The 16,443-nt window shown below is 40.6% G+C and overlaps 1 protein-coding gene across 4 annotated transcripts in view; it reads left to right on the top strand.

The window, feature by feature from the left end:
- Window positions 1–16,443, top strand: part of WDR7 (WD repeat domain 7) — a 354,190-nt gene that overhangs the window by 268,718 nt on the left and 69,029 nt on the right. For all 4 annotated transcript variants that reach the window (XM_006055285.4, XM_044934616.2, XM_044934618.2 and 1 more), the window contains one exon: window positions 14,626–14,725. In XM_006055285.4, the coding sequence (XP_006055347.2) occupies window positions 14,626–14,725 (100 nt within the window). The remainder of the gene's footprint in view (window positions 1–14,625; window positions 14,726–16,443) is intronic.

Raw genomic sequence — 16,443 nt, 5'->3', positions numbered from 1 at the left:
TTCTTGTTGGGATAACACGATGGACAGAGGAGCCTGGCAGGCTACAGTCCATGGGGTCACAAAGAGTCAGACATGACTGAAAGTGAACTGAGCACACATGCGTGCATGAGATTGCCTTAGAATTCATACCAGTGGCTGTGTTACTAAACGTGAATTTCCCTGTGAAGACTCTAATACAGCAGACGAGCCAGCATGGAGCATGCCATGCCTGACTCAGTTTGGTCACTGTCTCATTTCACTCTGCTTTCTTGGATGTAGTAGCATAAAACATGGGAGTGTAGGAACGCACAGATGCTACTCAACCAAGAGAAAAGCAGTCGAGCCCACAAGCGTGACATGGATAATTTAAGGGTTTGTTATTCATTTTCCAAAAGTATTCTTTCTTAAAAATTGTTCATTTCTGCTGTACAAAAGATATTATTTACTAATCTCAGAACAGGAAAAATTTAAGCCCCTATAAGCTACTGACTGCTGCTGCTGCTAAGTCACTTCAGTCGTGTCTGATTCTGTGCGACCCCATAGACGGCAGCCCACCAGGCTCCCCTGTCCCTGGGATTCTCCAGGCAAGAACGCTGGAGTGGGTTGCCATATCCTTCTCCAAAGCTACTGACTAGCAAAGCTCAATTAGAAAGGAAGGTAAAATACAGAAACGTAATCAAATTAAAATATACCTTTTAAATTAAGGCAGTTATGTTCTTGAGGGCCAGTAGTGATTCAATGCGTAACAAACGATTAGGGATTTTTTTTTTTTTTGATGAATTGTTTTTGCACATTGTGAATAGCTTGAATAAAAAGATTTTTGCATCTATTTCTTTTATTGTGTTCATAGCAAGTAGTATAGGGCTTCATCTGGTTAAATACTGTAATATACCCCAGAATTCCCACATAGATCCTATTCCATGCATTTTTATTCTTTTAAGTGGAGGAAATTTATTTAATGTATAACTAAGACTGGCAATTTTTGTTCCTTTCAAAGACTTAACTATGTAAATTCACAGATTCGAAAGGAGTCCCTTTTTGAACTGTGTCCCAATTTTTAGTTTAGAAAATTTGAACTCTCAATATAGGCCCTCAGTAACTGTAGTTGAATAATGATACCAGCTATGCTACTTCATGTGTTTTGTCCTTAATTTTGTCATAATAAATGGCACCAGTTATTTCACTTAAACGATGACCTTGTTGCATTATTTTTATGTAAATACAAGTTGTAGAATTTGGACTCTGCAATGGACTTCACGTTATAAATTACCTATTTCTCGCCTTTATTTGACATATGGACAAACTGAAGAGCATGCTTTTTTAAAAAATAAAAATTATTGGAATACAGTTGGTTTACAGTGCTGTGTCAGTTTCTACCGCACAGCAAGGTGAATCACTGTTCATACTCAACGTGCGCGTGCTATGTCGCCTCAGTCATGTCCAGCTCTTTGCGACCCTATGGTAGGCCACCAGGTTCCTCTCTGCCTGGGATTCTCTGGGCACTGGAGTGGGTTGCCATGCCTTCCTCAAGGGGATCTTCCCAGCCCAGGGATCGAATCCGCATCTCTTATGTCTCCTGCCTTGGCAGGTGGGTACTTTACCGCGGGTGCCGCCTGGGAAGCCCCCACATATATACACGTATGCCCTCTGTTTTGGATTTCCTCCCCCTTTGGGTCACCACCGAGCACTGAGTAGAGTTGCCTGTGCTGTACAGTCGGTTCTCCTTGGTTATCTATTTTTCCACAGTATCAGTAGTATACACGTCAGTCCCTTCTTGAGCCGACGATCGGGTGAAAGGGAAGGCCTGTTTGGCTGAAAGGATCCCACACCTGCTGTGTATCCTACGCAGGTGGGTGTGCGTGCGCTGCTCATGCATCACGTGGCACAGAGTTGCGGCATCTCAGCAGACGACGAGATGGCTCTCGCTGTGGTCCGGGCCCAGGCCTCCTCCTTGCTGCATCCTTCCTTCCCCATCCTCTCCCTTTTATCCTCAACTTCTCTTCCTCGGTCTGAACACACGCACCGTTATCTCTCACTTGAAATCCGTCCTCTGCTCCGCAGCCCCTCTCTCCGCTGCCCAGACTCTCGTCTCTCCTCCAGGAAGGAGTCTGCGCTCCGTCCACTTTGTCAGCTTTCACGCCCTGTGAATCTGCTGTTGTCTGCTCTTTATCCCTGCTGTTTTGTTATCATCTCTCTGTCTCCCGCAGTTACAACTTTTCGATTGCCAAGTGTTTTTTTTTCAGTCTTGAGTGTAGTGGTTCTCAAACTTTTGGTCTCAGAACCCCTTCAAAATCGAAGATTCCAAAGAATTTTTTATTTATGAAAGTTGTATCTATGGAGTTCTAATATATTAGAAATGAAAACTTGGGTATTTAAAAAATATTCATTGGTGTATTTAATAATAGCTCAATTCATGTTGATGTAAAAACTTTTATGAAAAATAACTACTTGCCAAAACAAAACCAAAAAAACCTGACAGATGAAGCATTGCTTAACATTTTTGCAGATTTCTCTAATGTCTGGCTTAATAGGAGCCAGGTGGATTTTTATATCTGCACATGTCTAATCTGTTGCCATATGTTGTTTTATTTAAAGTTTATAGTGAAAATCTGGCCTCAAATAGATATATAGTTTAAAAAGAGAGTCATATTTCAATAGCCTTTTAAAATAATTTTGCATATTTTTTAGTAGTTCATCAAAACTCAACAGGTGGTCATTTTTTAAAGGTTAGCTGCAATGAGAAATCTGTAGTTTTAAGGAATTTTTCATACTGTTACCTTCAATACATTGGGTGGGTCTTTGAGTGATTTTTTTGAGTGGGTCTTTTGCTATGCATGATTTTATAACATTATGCACTTGTCTTTGGAAGATCTTGGTTACTGAATTATTTGTAAATTCTCCATATACTGTCACATTACAATCCACATTGTCAAAACCTCATATTTGCTAATATCACTGCTGATCTCATTTTTAAAAAAAAGGCAGAGAGTATTGGAAAGCCAGATACTACTTTGCAAAACACCAATTTTTACTTGAAAGCTTGAATTTTATTATTGGCAACAAATTCTGGCTGTTGTTTTCCTGGACAGGACAAAAAGCAGTTCATTTTCCAGAAAACGTCTGGCAAATACACAAGTCCAAATAATCATAGTTTCTCTCTCAGTGATACTTTCAGTGAAAGTGAAAAAAACAGCTAGTTTAGCTTACACCTCAGTCTTCCAACAATTTTCCCCTGAGACCCCAGTCATATTTCAGTCGATATTAGAAATACTTTATATGTATACTTCCCATTCTGTCACTCTGAATAGTAAAGCAACATGTACTCAAGGGCCAAAATTTAAATAAAATTAATCATTTTTACAGCGTCATCAAGGATATCCTTAAGTGAAAACGCTTCCTTGTTTTGTTTACTGCCATGGCAGTGAAGGTTATTATGACGACTGGCAGAATCTGGTGCCACTGCCTTGATAAGGGCCAAAGGATCCGCAGTGTTACCCAGCACTGTGCGCTATCAGTGCCAGTTCAATACAGCGAAAGCTCATCGACGCCTCAGGAGTTTTACAAAAGTCGTTTTGATCTCACAGACTTCCTAGTAGGAGCATAAAGTCCCCAAGGCATCTGCAGGCCCCACTTGGTTAAGAACCTCTGATTTAGTGGAGCATTTTGTTGCACCAAAATGTGAAACTTACTTCTTCTTTCTTAAAACTCTGATAGAATTTTCTGCATCCTCCATATCCTGAAGTCATCACCTGTCCTAGGATCCAGTATTTGGGGAGAGGGTAAGGGAGATCTCAGGGTATGAGTTTTTCTGAGGCTCAGTATCAATCCTGAAATTTATTCCACTTACTTTAAAGGACCCTTCGCTTTTCTAGGGGTTCTTGGCTCTCTTTGAATTCCAATGCTGCTGGTCCCAGAAGGGGGCCACCTTGAAGAGTCCTAGATGTTTGGTGTTACCCAAAGCACCATGATACGTAATGAAAGGTGAAAGTGAAAGTCGCTCAGTCGTGTCTGACTCTTTGCAACCCCATGGACTGTATAGTCCATGGGATTCTCCAGGCCAGAATACTGGAGTGGGCACCCTTTCCCTTCTCCAGGGGATCTTCCTAACCCAAAGATGGAACCCAGGTCTCCCTCATTGCAGGCGGCTTCTTTACCAGCTGAGCCGCAGGGGAAGCCCAGGATACATATTACCTGGAGGCAAATCTGCCTGTCATTAGGGCCCATGTTATAGATGATATCCTATTATATGTGTCAGACCCGCATGCCTCAAGTCCCAGTCTCAGCTCACGATGCTCAGGGCACGTTAGTCTTCTTTCTATTCATTGAGTAAAGCCACGCTTACTTCTGTCTCTATGCGCTGTCCTGGGCTGGGTCACTGTGGGCTGCCCAGCTCCAGCCTGTCAGTCAGGTGCTGTCCCCGCCCCCAAAGGTCTTACATTGACTTGGCAGAGACAGGGTGGTAAATCAGAGAAACGGTTTCCAGGACACAGAGACGCTCCCAGGTGCTGTGATGGGAGGAACACGAAGGAAGGACCTGTCTGTCGTGCACAGGAGTTAAGAGGAGAATTGGTGATATTTTAGTGTAATCACCTATATGGGGAAAGAATCTAAAAAAGAGTGGATCTATGTATGTGTAACTGATTCACTTTGCTGTGTACCTGAAACTAACACAGTGTTGTATATCAGCTGCTACTGCTGCTAAGTCACTTCTGTTGTGTCTGACTCTGTGCGACCCCATAGACGGCAGCCCACCAGGCTCTACCGCCCCTGGGATTCTCCAGGCAAGAACACTGGAGTAGGTTGCCATTTCCCTCTCCAATGCATGAAAGTGAAAAGAGAAAGTGAAGTCGCTCAGTCATGTCCGACTCTTCGCACCCCCATGGACTGCAGCCTACCAGGCTCCTCATCCATGGGATTTTCCAGGCAAGAATGCTGGAGTGGGGTGCCATTGAGCTATACCCCAATAAAAGAAATTTTTTTAAGTAAAAAAATAATCAGGCAGAGAAATCCTTCTGACTCCAGACTTGAAGGTATTGCCATATGCAAAATTGGCTGTCACTGAATGAAATGTATTAAACATGATTGTAAATCTCTGACCAATGAATCAATGATCCCTTTGAAGAAAGTATAGTGTGTATTCTTTTCCATTGTGTATTTGGAGCCAAGAATGAAGAAATGCTCCATCATAGACCCGAGCAATATAGTTAATGGCTCAACTACTTGGGCTTCTTAGTGGATATGAAAAAGACTGGGGAGGAAACTAACTTTAAATGACACTGGGTATAAATTTCTCTATTGTAAATGGATAATTCACTTAAGTCTTTGTAGTATAGACATTGAAATTTACAGTATTTTGTATGTTTTCCTGGATTTAACTGATTATCTCTCAACTGGCCTCTTAGTATGCTATTACATAGAACATGTACTTTATATTAGAACACTTTTATTCACTTGTGTCCTCTACATATCATTATTACTTGCCCACAGTTTCTTCCATTGAAATATGCTGGCCTAGCGGCCTACCATACAGGCATTAAAAAGCTTGAGAGCAGTTCATTTGTACTGTGGATGGAAAGATGTCAGCAAAAGATAAATTTAAAGAGAAACTAACGGAGTTTCAGAAAAGTATGTAAAATCATTTTAAAAGAAGAAAACTATACGTAAAGATTGATGTACTTGCATGTAAACATATGAAGAGGGGAAAAAAGCTGGAAAAGACACACCCCAAAGTTTTTCTCATGGTTACCTGTGGTGGTGGAGGGGACTGTGGTAAAAGATAGCTTTCTCTTTTTTTCCCATTAAGTCATCTGTTTACTTCTGGCTGCACTGCGTCTCCGTTGCCACTCTCGGGCTTCTCTAGTTGAAGCATGCAGAGGCGCCTCTCCAGTCGCGGTGCTCTGCTTTCTCCCTGCGGTGGCTTCTCTGGTTGTGGAGCGTGGACTCCAGGCACACAGGTCTCCCCGGCTGTGGCACACGAGCTTAGTCACCCTGAGACACGCGGAATTGAACCCGCCTTCCCTGCACTGGCAGGCGGATTCTTAACCACTGGACCACCAGGGAAGCCCCAAGGATAACTTTCTTCTGTTTATTTTTCTATACTCTGGGTTTCTTTTTTTACAGTGAGTGTGTATTCCTTTAAATTGGATATATGTATTAGAATAATTCAAATGAAAGAAAATCATTGGGACAGCATTAAAGCTGTAACATAGATAAGATACAAAATTCAGAGTAAAGTGTTTAAACTTTTGAACTGAATGGTGGAAAAAAAAAATCCAGACAGAAGAGTTAAGAGTCTGTATTTTCAGACATAGTTTACCTTTTCTTAAACTTTGTTATTATGTAGACTGATTGATTCTGCTCTTCATGTGAAAAGCTGAATCAGCTCTGTGAACCCTAAATGGACACTTAAAATACAGTTAAGAAAGTGAACACTGTCTACTTGAGAACAGTCCATGAGCTCATTTTTAAAAAAACTCCAAATCTGTGGTTTGTGTTTATCTCGATGGTGTTAATAATTACAGGATGTAGCATAGCTTCTATCCTAACTTCCAGTAAAATTCTTAAATCTGTTACAATTTTATAGGATACCCTTTATAATAAATATAGATGTCTGTCCTATACTCACATGAGTAGAAATCCTTCTGAAACCATTTCCATCCATGTCCCTACTCCTGAAAACACACCAGCAGGTGACTGTCTTTCAGTGTTAAAGTTCTTGATGAAAAAACAAATCTCTAAAGCTTCCAGAAGTATTCCATTTCACTGTATAACAGAAAGAACATTAAATTTTCCGACTGTTTGAAATGATAATAGAGAAGAGTTTCAAACTAAAGTCATCTTTATCATTTGTATTAGCAACTTGAAGCTGAAACTGAGATAATTTGCTGTTATCAAATTATATCTGAAAATCATAAGTGTTTAAGAAACAAACAAGTTTATGATATTTGGGGAGCTCATTTCCCTTATTTATTAACATGTTATTAGCACTTATTTGCCCTAGGAAAATAGCAAAATAACTGCACCTTTTATATCCTTTCTGTGGTATATATTCAGAGATGCAAATGGTGATGATGATAATTATGGTAGCTACTAAAGTGTGTACTTACTACAGAAAGTACTTATTATATGCCAGGAACACCTCTAAGTACTTTACATGTAGTAACTAATTCAGTCTTCATGATAATCATATCAGGTACTATTATAGTTCCCATTTTACAGATGAGGAAGCTGAGGCATAAATGTTAAGTTGTTCAAGGTCACAAATTAGTTAAGTGCATGAGTCACGTAATAAGAGAGGTATCTCTCAGCCATCATTTACAATACACCTCAACAAGCATGTTTTTTTACCTGCAGAAATCCTGTTTTCAGTCGTGCTTCTAAAACCCCAGCTGCAGCGTTCCTCTAGCTGGTTTTTTCAGAAGGGAAGTAGTTTACCTATTAAATACTTAGTGGTGGTGTTTAGGAAACATCTGTTGAGGATTTGGGCTTCCCTGATGGCTCAGTTGGTAAAGAATCCACCTGCAATGCAGGAGACCTGTGTTCAATTCCTGGGTCAGGAAGATCCTCTGGAGAAGGGATAGGCTACCCACTCCAGTATTCTTGGGCTTCCGCTATGGCTCAGCTGATAAAAGAATCCGCCCGCAATGCGGGAGACCTGGGTTCAATCCCTGGGTTGGGAAGATCCCCTGGAGAAGGGAAAGGCTACCCACTCCAGTATTCTGGCCTGGAGAATTCCATGGGCTGTATAGTCCATGGGGTCGCAGAGAGTCAGACACGACTGAGCAACTTTCACTTCATTTCATTGAGGATTTACAGTGCATAAGATGCTGAGTGGGAAATCATGACTCTCAGATGGAATTTTCCAGTTGTCAGTCACCATCTCAGAATGAAGGGTCCTTTCCATTTTGTCCTTTGAACTGGTGCCTGTCACTAGGGGAATGAAGTGCTTCTAGAAAACATTCCCTCATCCTCCACTGTTCATCCCCCACCACCACCAAACTAGCACAGCTCCCCTTGAGCTGATGCCTTCCTCAGAGCTACTTTTGTGTCTCTAAGTTGTTCAAACGTGTTAGTGGCATGGAGACCCAGAGTTCTGGGAGTGGTTGGTTGTGGGGGGAAGGGTGCGAAGACATCTGGAAGGAGCCTCCTCCTCTATAAAGTGCCCCCCTTGGTTGCAGCCCTGACATCTCTGAGGGTTATTGACTGATGCTCTGAGAACCAAGTCCTGAGCTCCTCACATGGCGGTCCTTACAAAAGCTCTTTGCCATCTCGTCCAGGCCACCAGGGTGTCATCACTGATACCTTCTGTGGTCATACTGACCTGTGTGTTGCTCCACTAAAGAAGGCTGGCCATTCTTTCCTGCATTCATAGCTTTACTTGTGTTTAGGGGTCAGGTCTTGTCCCTGGGCTATTGGGAGCACATCATGGATACTGAGAAGTCTCTCTCCTCATCTAGTATACATGATGGATAAAGGGATGGTGTATTGATTACATTTTAAATAACTTTTGTTTCATCAATAAAGAAAAATCTGCATGCATATCCTGCAGAGTGCAATCAGAGGAACAAATCTAAAAAGTTATTTCATGCAAGTTAAAACGAAAATATGATAGCATTTTTTTCCTCATATTGGCAAAAATGAGGAAAATTTGATCATATCAAGTGGGGAACTCTTTTATGGGGAACTGAGGATAATTTGGCATTGCCTGAAGAAGGGAACGGCTACCCACTCCAGTATTCTTGCCTGGAGAGTTCTATAGACAGAGGAGCCTGGCGGGCTATAGTCCGTGGGGTTGCAAAGAGTCAGACATGACTGAATGACTTTTACTTCACGGGTGGTACAATGGTAAAGAAGCCTCCTGCCAATGCAGGAGACGTGGGTCCGGTCACTGGGTCAGAGAGATCCCCTGGACTAGGAAATGGCAACCCACTCCACTATGCTTGCCTGGAAGATTCCATGAGAGAAGCCTGGCAGGCCCCAGTCCATGGGGTCGCAAAGAGCCAGACACAACTCAGTGACTGAGCACGCATGCATGCACTCCCAGCAAAGTTTACAATGTGTGTGTGCTTTAATGTAGAACCTTGCTTTGGGGAATCTTTCCTACACAAATACTCATCTAGGTGTACAAGGATCTGTGTATAACTTAAATGTCAGAAAGGGACTATTTCAATAATGGAGTGTAAATGCACAGGAGAATAAAGCAGATGTGAGAAAGGATGACGTGGATTCATGTATGTGGGAGGATGCTCCATGAACTACTGAGGGAAGAAAAGAAAGTTGCAGAATAATAGGTGTAATATGACACCACTTTGGTAATAAAAATTAGGCAAAGCTGAGAATGTCCACCAAATTGTTAACAGCGATTAACCCTTGGTGAAGGAGGAGGCATGAGAGGAAAGACTTGCCCTTTGCTACATACGTATTAGTGGTGGTTCTTTACAATTACGTACAGCCTTAATACTTTTTAGACCAAGAGTTTAAAGTTTTGGGATCATTTTCAATCAACATCAAGAATTTGTAAAAGCAGCTAGGTAAGAATCCCTCCTAATACCTCAGCTACTCCTGGGAATGCAGACACGTCCTCAGCACAGTGCCTGATATGCAGTTCGCCCTCAGCCGTGGTAGGTGACTGCAGATAGTTGTGAATCATAGTTATAGCCCAGACATTCTAGTTCTTCCGTCCTTAGATTTTCAGATGGGTTCATTTTAGCTGGAGATTCACTTTGCATTACTGAAGAGGGTTCCTTGTTGCATTTTAATGCTCACGGACACTGTACACAGTATCACCATCCTGAGATCAGGCCACATTATCAGAGTCGTGGTTAAGAAAGTGATATTACGGGCTCTGTCTTTCTTCTAAATCCTATCTCTGCTGGGAGTTGCATGTTTCCTCTCCTTTTTTTTTTTTTTTTTTTTTGAAGTATCACACAAACTTCTCTTATTTGAGGACCATTTTTAAAAAAAATTATTTATTTTTTATTGAAGGATAATTGCTTTACAGAATTTTGATGTTTTCTGTCAAACCTCAGCATGAATCAGCCATAGGTATACATATATCCCCCATTTGAGGACCATTTTTAATAAAAAGTAAAAAGGTCATCAATTCAAGGGAGACTGTAAGTAAAGGGTACCAAAGTTACTTAGACTCAGGCATTGGGTGCTTGGCAAACTCTTAGGCAACATGATTTGCTCCAGGATCCTGCCCCAGAGTGGATCCAATTCACATATTTATTTCACACCGTAAACCACCCGTGGTAAGGTGGTGACACCCTGTTGTCAGTGGCTCCTGAGGAGTTGATGTCACAAATATGCTTTGGAGAAATAGAATAGCCTATTCTGGTAGTTCGTAATGACCAATAAGTGATTATTTCTTTTAATTATGTTTTGTGTGATAATACTATATTCAATGAAATTTAAATGTGCCTATTAAATAAATATCTGGCTAATTCTTAGAATAATTTTTATTCTCAGACCATTTATACCAAATACATATACAGTATTGTATATATCATTATTTAGACTGTATTTGCGGAGAAGGCAATGGCACCCCATTCCAGTATTCTTGCCTGGAAAATCCATGGACGGAGGGGCCCGGTGGGCTGCAGTCCATGGGGTTGCTAGGAGTCAGACACGACTGAGCGACTTCACTTTCACTTTTCACTTTCATGCATCGGAGAAGGAAATGGCAAGCCACTCCAGTGTTCTTGCCTGGAGAATCCCGGGGAAGGGGGAGCCTGGTGGGCTGCCGTCTATGGGGTCGCACAGAGTCGGACACAACTGAAGTGACTTAGCAGCAGCAGACTGTATTTGCCTTAAGTTTCAGACCAAATAATCTCTTCTAGTTCCCTGAGACATAATGAAAAAATTTCCATTATGCACCTGTCAGTCTCATGATAATGTACTCAGACTTCAAGAATCTTTACATATAACTTCTTGTAAATCTGCAGTTGTTTGTCTCAATGGAAAATATATTTTTTAGAAAGGTCAGGAGGTTGCTTTCTGATTCATGATTTCTGCCTAACTTCTTTAGACAGTTTTTATTTCCTTTGTTGTTTTATACGAGTTATTATTTTAGACATTAGAAAATTTTCATTAGTCTTAAAACCTGAAATTTTTAGCCTAGTTTATATACTAGTCCCTGAAGGATAAGCATAGTGACTTGGACTTCTTACAGCACTAACCTATGTACTGCTGTATCCTGCAGGGTGTAGCTTAGTGTAGGACCCTGTTCAGTAGGTTGCTTGGACCCTGTTTGTGTATGCATACATTCAACAAAAGATAAAGTCTCTGATGGTGGGAAACAATAAACAAAAAATTATTGTGTAATCACAAAGAGATGACAAGTACAGTAAAGAAAAACCAGGGTCCTGGACTGAAGAGTAGTGGAGGAACAGCTGCTGTAATAAGTAAGATGATGGCTCATAAAGGCCTTCCTTATCTAGACAACCCTGGAGCAGAGACCTGAATGAAGTGAAGGCACAGCCCCTGGGAGGATGAGACTTTCAAGCAGAAGGAGCAGCAAATGTTAAGCTCCAAAATGGATATACTCCTGGAATATTCATGAAAATATAAGGAGATCAGTATGGCCAGAGTAGACCAAGCAAAGAGGAGAAGAGATAAAGTCCAAGAGGTGTTAGGGCCAGGGTCTTAAAGGAGGGTTGTGAACATTCTAGAGAGGTGATTTGATTTATGGCTGAAAAGGACCACTCTGGCTGCACGTGGACAGTGATGAAGGCATGGAGATCAGGGACTTTAAACGTTTTAGATGATGACCACCCTAGTCCCAGCAGGAAATACAGTTTGCAACATTACACTGGAGAACTGGTTCCAGAAGACTAGTGTGGGGGCAAGGTGGGCTCTGGAAACCCTCAGCAGAGAAATGGTCGCTGTAGCCAGTCCCCAGAGTGAGTACTTGGGAAGTGAATGCACACGTACCTTGGATTTCTTCTGTTAAAAGAGAGACAATTAAAGAAAGAAAAAGTTTAACAAGAAATCCAAAGATTAAAAACATGCCATGAGACCTCCACTGTCCAGAATTCTTTCAGATATTTCAGAAGTATTAGTGTGGTAGTAAATTGCAAAAAATGAAAAATGCAGACCTGTAATATATGGTCCTTTCAGGCAGACTAAAGATTTGATACCAAGAATAGATTTGGTCTTTTTTTCTCCCATAAATAATGGTGTCTGTAGGTGATATAGAAAGATGAGGTTGATACCCAGAGCATAGAAAATGGTCAATGTAATAAAAAACTTTTTAGATTCGAGTTTAACTAAGTAAAATTTTGTCAACATAAATGTATTTTACCAACGGATTGTTTTCAAGAGGATTATTTTGAGGGGCAGTTATGTTTACGTTTCGCAGAAGTGTTGGGGCAATATAACTCTTGCATCTGTGTAAAGTTTAATAACAGATAACAAAATACCCCTGGAAATGTTATTTTCCTGTGGCTGTTAACTTGCACAGAATAGATATTTGTTAAAACATTTCTTAAATATTATATTCTGTGTTACTCTAATATGATTTAAATTGTGTGGGCCTAGGTGTGTTTATGGAGAAGGCAGTGACACCCCACTCCAGTACTCTTGCCTGGAGAATCCCATGGATGGAGGAGCCTGGTGGGCTGCAGTCCATGGGGTCGCTAAGAGTCGGACACGACTGAGCGACTTCACTTTCACTTTTCACTTTCATGCATTGGAGAAGGAAATGGCAACCCACTCCAGTGTTCTTGCCTGGAGAATCCCAGGGACGGGGGAGCCTGGTGGGCTGCCGTCTATGGGGTCGCACAGAGTCGGACATGACTGAAGCGACTTAGCAGCAGCAGCAGCAGGTGTGTTTAGATGTGGTGTAGATATAGGCATACATATAGATATGTAGTGATGCTCCTTTTAGACCACAGTAATTACTGAATACTAAAATAGTAAACATTTTAAAGCTCTTCTAAATATCTTTTCTTTTGTAGTGTGGAAACCTTCAATTTTGAATGCTGATTGTTGGTGCTTTCCTTCTCTACTGAGGGACAGTAGTAGAAAGCTTTAGACAGGAAAGACGTTTAAGAAAGTTTTTATTCACTTCTTAGTAGGGGGATGCTGCACACCTCGAGAGCCTCTAGTCCGCTTCCTTCCCTCAAACCTGTGTGCACAAGGGGACCTCCCATACCGGAGCCCCGCACCACCCCACAGGACAGCCTACAGTAGTGTCTTTCACGTGACTAGAAATGAAGCATCTATCTTCCGCTAAAGAGGAAAAAAGTTGCCTTGCTGGGTGGGGCTTAGAGATCGGACAGAAGTACTACTGAATAAATTTCAAACAAAAAGTTTAAACATTTAATGTCCTGTTTTCCAGATTTATAAAATACATATGAATGTCATAAAGTCTGATAATGCCAAAGCGGCTTTGTCAGACTCTCCCTGGTGTCTGAATGCTCAGAGATATCTCCCCTTTACTCTCTCTCTCAGCCTCTTACCAGAATTTCAGCAATGGAGTCCAATGCCCTACTGGTTTGTTTGTTTTTTAACTCGGTATCAATCTCAAGAAAGAATTAGAGAAATGCTACTTCTTTTCTGTCATCTGTTTTTCCTCCCCCTCCTATGTTTTAAAGAAATAACAGAAAATTTAGATTGGTAGCAGAGAATCAAAGAGAAAAAAGGAAAGGGATATATAGTAAAATTGATGTAATGTCCTCAAAAACATTGAGTGTAGGCCACTAATTTATCTAGGTAACTCTCACTGAGACGGCAGGACTGGATAATGGGAAGGCATATTCAAAACTCTTTGGGGACATCATAGCATACCTTATTTACACTTCTGATAATTTTTATCTTGCCTTCCCAGGCTTTAGCCATATGGCTATGAAATCATGACAAAGCAAAGATCAGGAATTCAAATACATAATCAAATCATGAAAATTAATCCAGACAAATAAACAAATAAAAGTAAATCAACCTTTTACAACCTTCAAAGTATCCTCCCTAAATCCTATTTTCATGCAATGCCAAATCACCAAATATGCTTATTTATGTTACCAATAGGCACAGTTATCTTTTGGATAAACTGATAAATGTGGAAACTAGAAAATTTGCCAGATAACTTTTTTTGGTGAATAACTTTCTAATTTCATTTCAAATTACTGATATGAACATTTAAGCATAACATGTTTAATATACTGGTTTTTTATTATTGTTCTGCTAAAAAATATTTTTCATTCCTTAATACCATAATAAACCATGAAAGCATAATTAGATGGAATATATAAGCCTTTTCATCTTTTCTATTTCTGTTTGAATAGAAATATTTGCATAATAGTCACTGTAGCAAAACTGAGTTTTCATGTTTAATCTTTTTTGTTTTTGACCCTTACTTCTTATTTCAAAATTCAAGAATGTTTGTAATTATGAAGTTGTTTTCTATTGAAAATAATCATTAACAGCCCTAAGTGGTATTCTGCATCATTTTTCTTTCAGTTGATTTTAAGAATTACCACAATGAAACATTTTTGAAAAAGCTCCACTTACTAATTATGGATATACTTATTTAACACTGTTTATTGGAACTGGCTTTAATCTGCAGAGTGTGTTGCTATCCACTTCGACGTGCAGGTCATCTCACCTGTTTTTTCATTTTCGCTGTTGTTTAAATGTTCAATCCAGGTTCTACATGGTCAGCTATTATGAGCGGAATCACAGAATAGCCGTTGGAGCTCGCCACGGTTCAGTGGCCCTGTACGACATTCGGACTGGAAAATGTCAGGTAAATAAATCATTGTGACTTCCTCTCCATAAAGTCCGCAGGTTATTGAAAGGAGTGAGAGACCAGCACTTCACCAGTTGACGTGCTGAGCTGTGGGAACATTATGGATAATGCTAAAGGGATCAATAGTTTAATGAAGGACTCAGAGAATATAGAGCCCTACTGTCTTTATTCACTGGGAATGAAGGGCCGCTGCAGACTTGCTCGTCACAGGGCCCTGAGTAAGGTGGTGGTACTCACGAACCCCTTTGCAATAAATCTTTTCTTCCTTTAAACAAAGTTTTCTGATTTTCTTATTCTTATCATGTGTTTTGTGGGGGAAAAAACGTGATGATACTTTATCATGATTAATGGCTAAACGAAAATTCGCTAAGTAAAATGAGATCTTTAGTAATTTGAGGACAGTATTCTACTCAGTTCAAGAAAGGCAGAAATCACAATGGTGTTTGGTGTGGTTCTGGAAGGAGGAAGCCAAGGCTCTATTTGAAATAATATATTCCTTTTTATGCTTTGATAACTTCCTATGCTTTTATACAACTTTATTATTGATGAGAAGTTTGTCTGGATCTTCATCTTGACCACTCGGTTCTCCAAATGTGCCACTAGGGTAGATGGAGCACGTCTAGCCCCACTTGACGTCAAAGTGATCAGTCTTTTTATCCCAGAGTCACCTTGTTGGTTAATGGCAAAAACAAAGCTAGTAGGCTGATCTAGCTAACAAAGCTACCTGATCGTGGTAATTTATAGTGTTCATTGATAAATAACCCCAAGTCGTTATCCCTTGTCTTCCACTGTAGCAATTATCAATGTTTATATATTCAATCATACTAGAAATTGTATTCAACCACAATAGATTGCTATATTCAACTATTCAATTAGGAATTTCCAGAAGTAATATGAATATATCATGTAGCTAAATTTTAAATTGCCTCTTGTGTTTAATAAACTAGTAATTAGTTCCCCAAAAGCATCTTTGGCAGCTTTCCATAAGATAGATCTAAGAGATGGTAGCAGATTGGCGGTAAAAGTTTCAGGGGTCAGACCAGCTTAGGGGGTATCATTCAGATTTAACACGTTTCTTTATGCAGTCCTTCTCAGAGGCCCTGAGGTGTGAGTGTCCATTGTGCGTTTCCTGTGAGTGTGCACCATTTGCCACACTGGTTAACTATTGAGTTCCTTTTGTGTGATTTTTCTTTTAAGACATTAACTCCTTGTTGGTGACTGTATTGCTTTACTCTGAGCTCTCACTTTAAGCAATGAAACCGGTCTGAATACTTGCTTTAAAAATCAAGTTACACGTTGCCTATAACATTTTCCTCTTGAGAGACAGTCTCCAAGCATCATTTTCAGAATCAGTTGTTATATATTGGAGTTCGGTTGACTCTGAACGTCGCCGGGGTTAGTGATGCAGTGATGCGGTGGTAGTTGTAGAGTCAGTCATGTCCGACTCTTTGCGACCACATGGATTATCTGTCCAGGCTCCTCTGTCCATGGGAGTCTCCAGGCAAGAATACTGGGGTGGGTAGTGTTCCCTTCCCCATGGAATCTTCTCAACCCAGGGATCAAACCCGGGTCTCCTGTACTGCAGGCAGATTCTTTACCATCTGAGCCACCAGGGAAGCCCCACATGTAACTTAGAGTTGACCTTCCGTATCCCTGGTTCTGCACCTGGGGATTCAGACAGTGCTGGATGGCATAGAGCTGTCATAAGGACTGAA

This window comes from Bubalus bubalis, chromosome 22 (genome assembly GCF_019923935.1).
Source record: "Bubalus bubalis isolate 160015118507 breed Murrah chromosome 22, NDDB_SH_1, whole genome shotgun sequence".
Taxonomy (NCBI): domain Eukaryota; kingdom Metazoa; phylum Chordata; class Mammalia; order Artiodactyla; family Bovidae; genus Bubalus; species Bubalus bubalis.
Note: the sequence above shows the minus strand (reverse complement) of the source record. Positions and strands in the feature narration are given on the sequence as shown.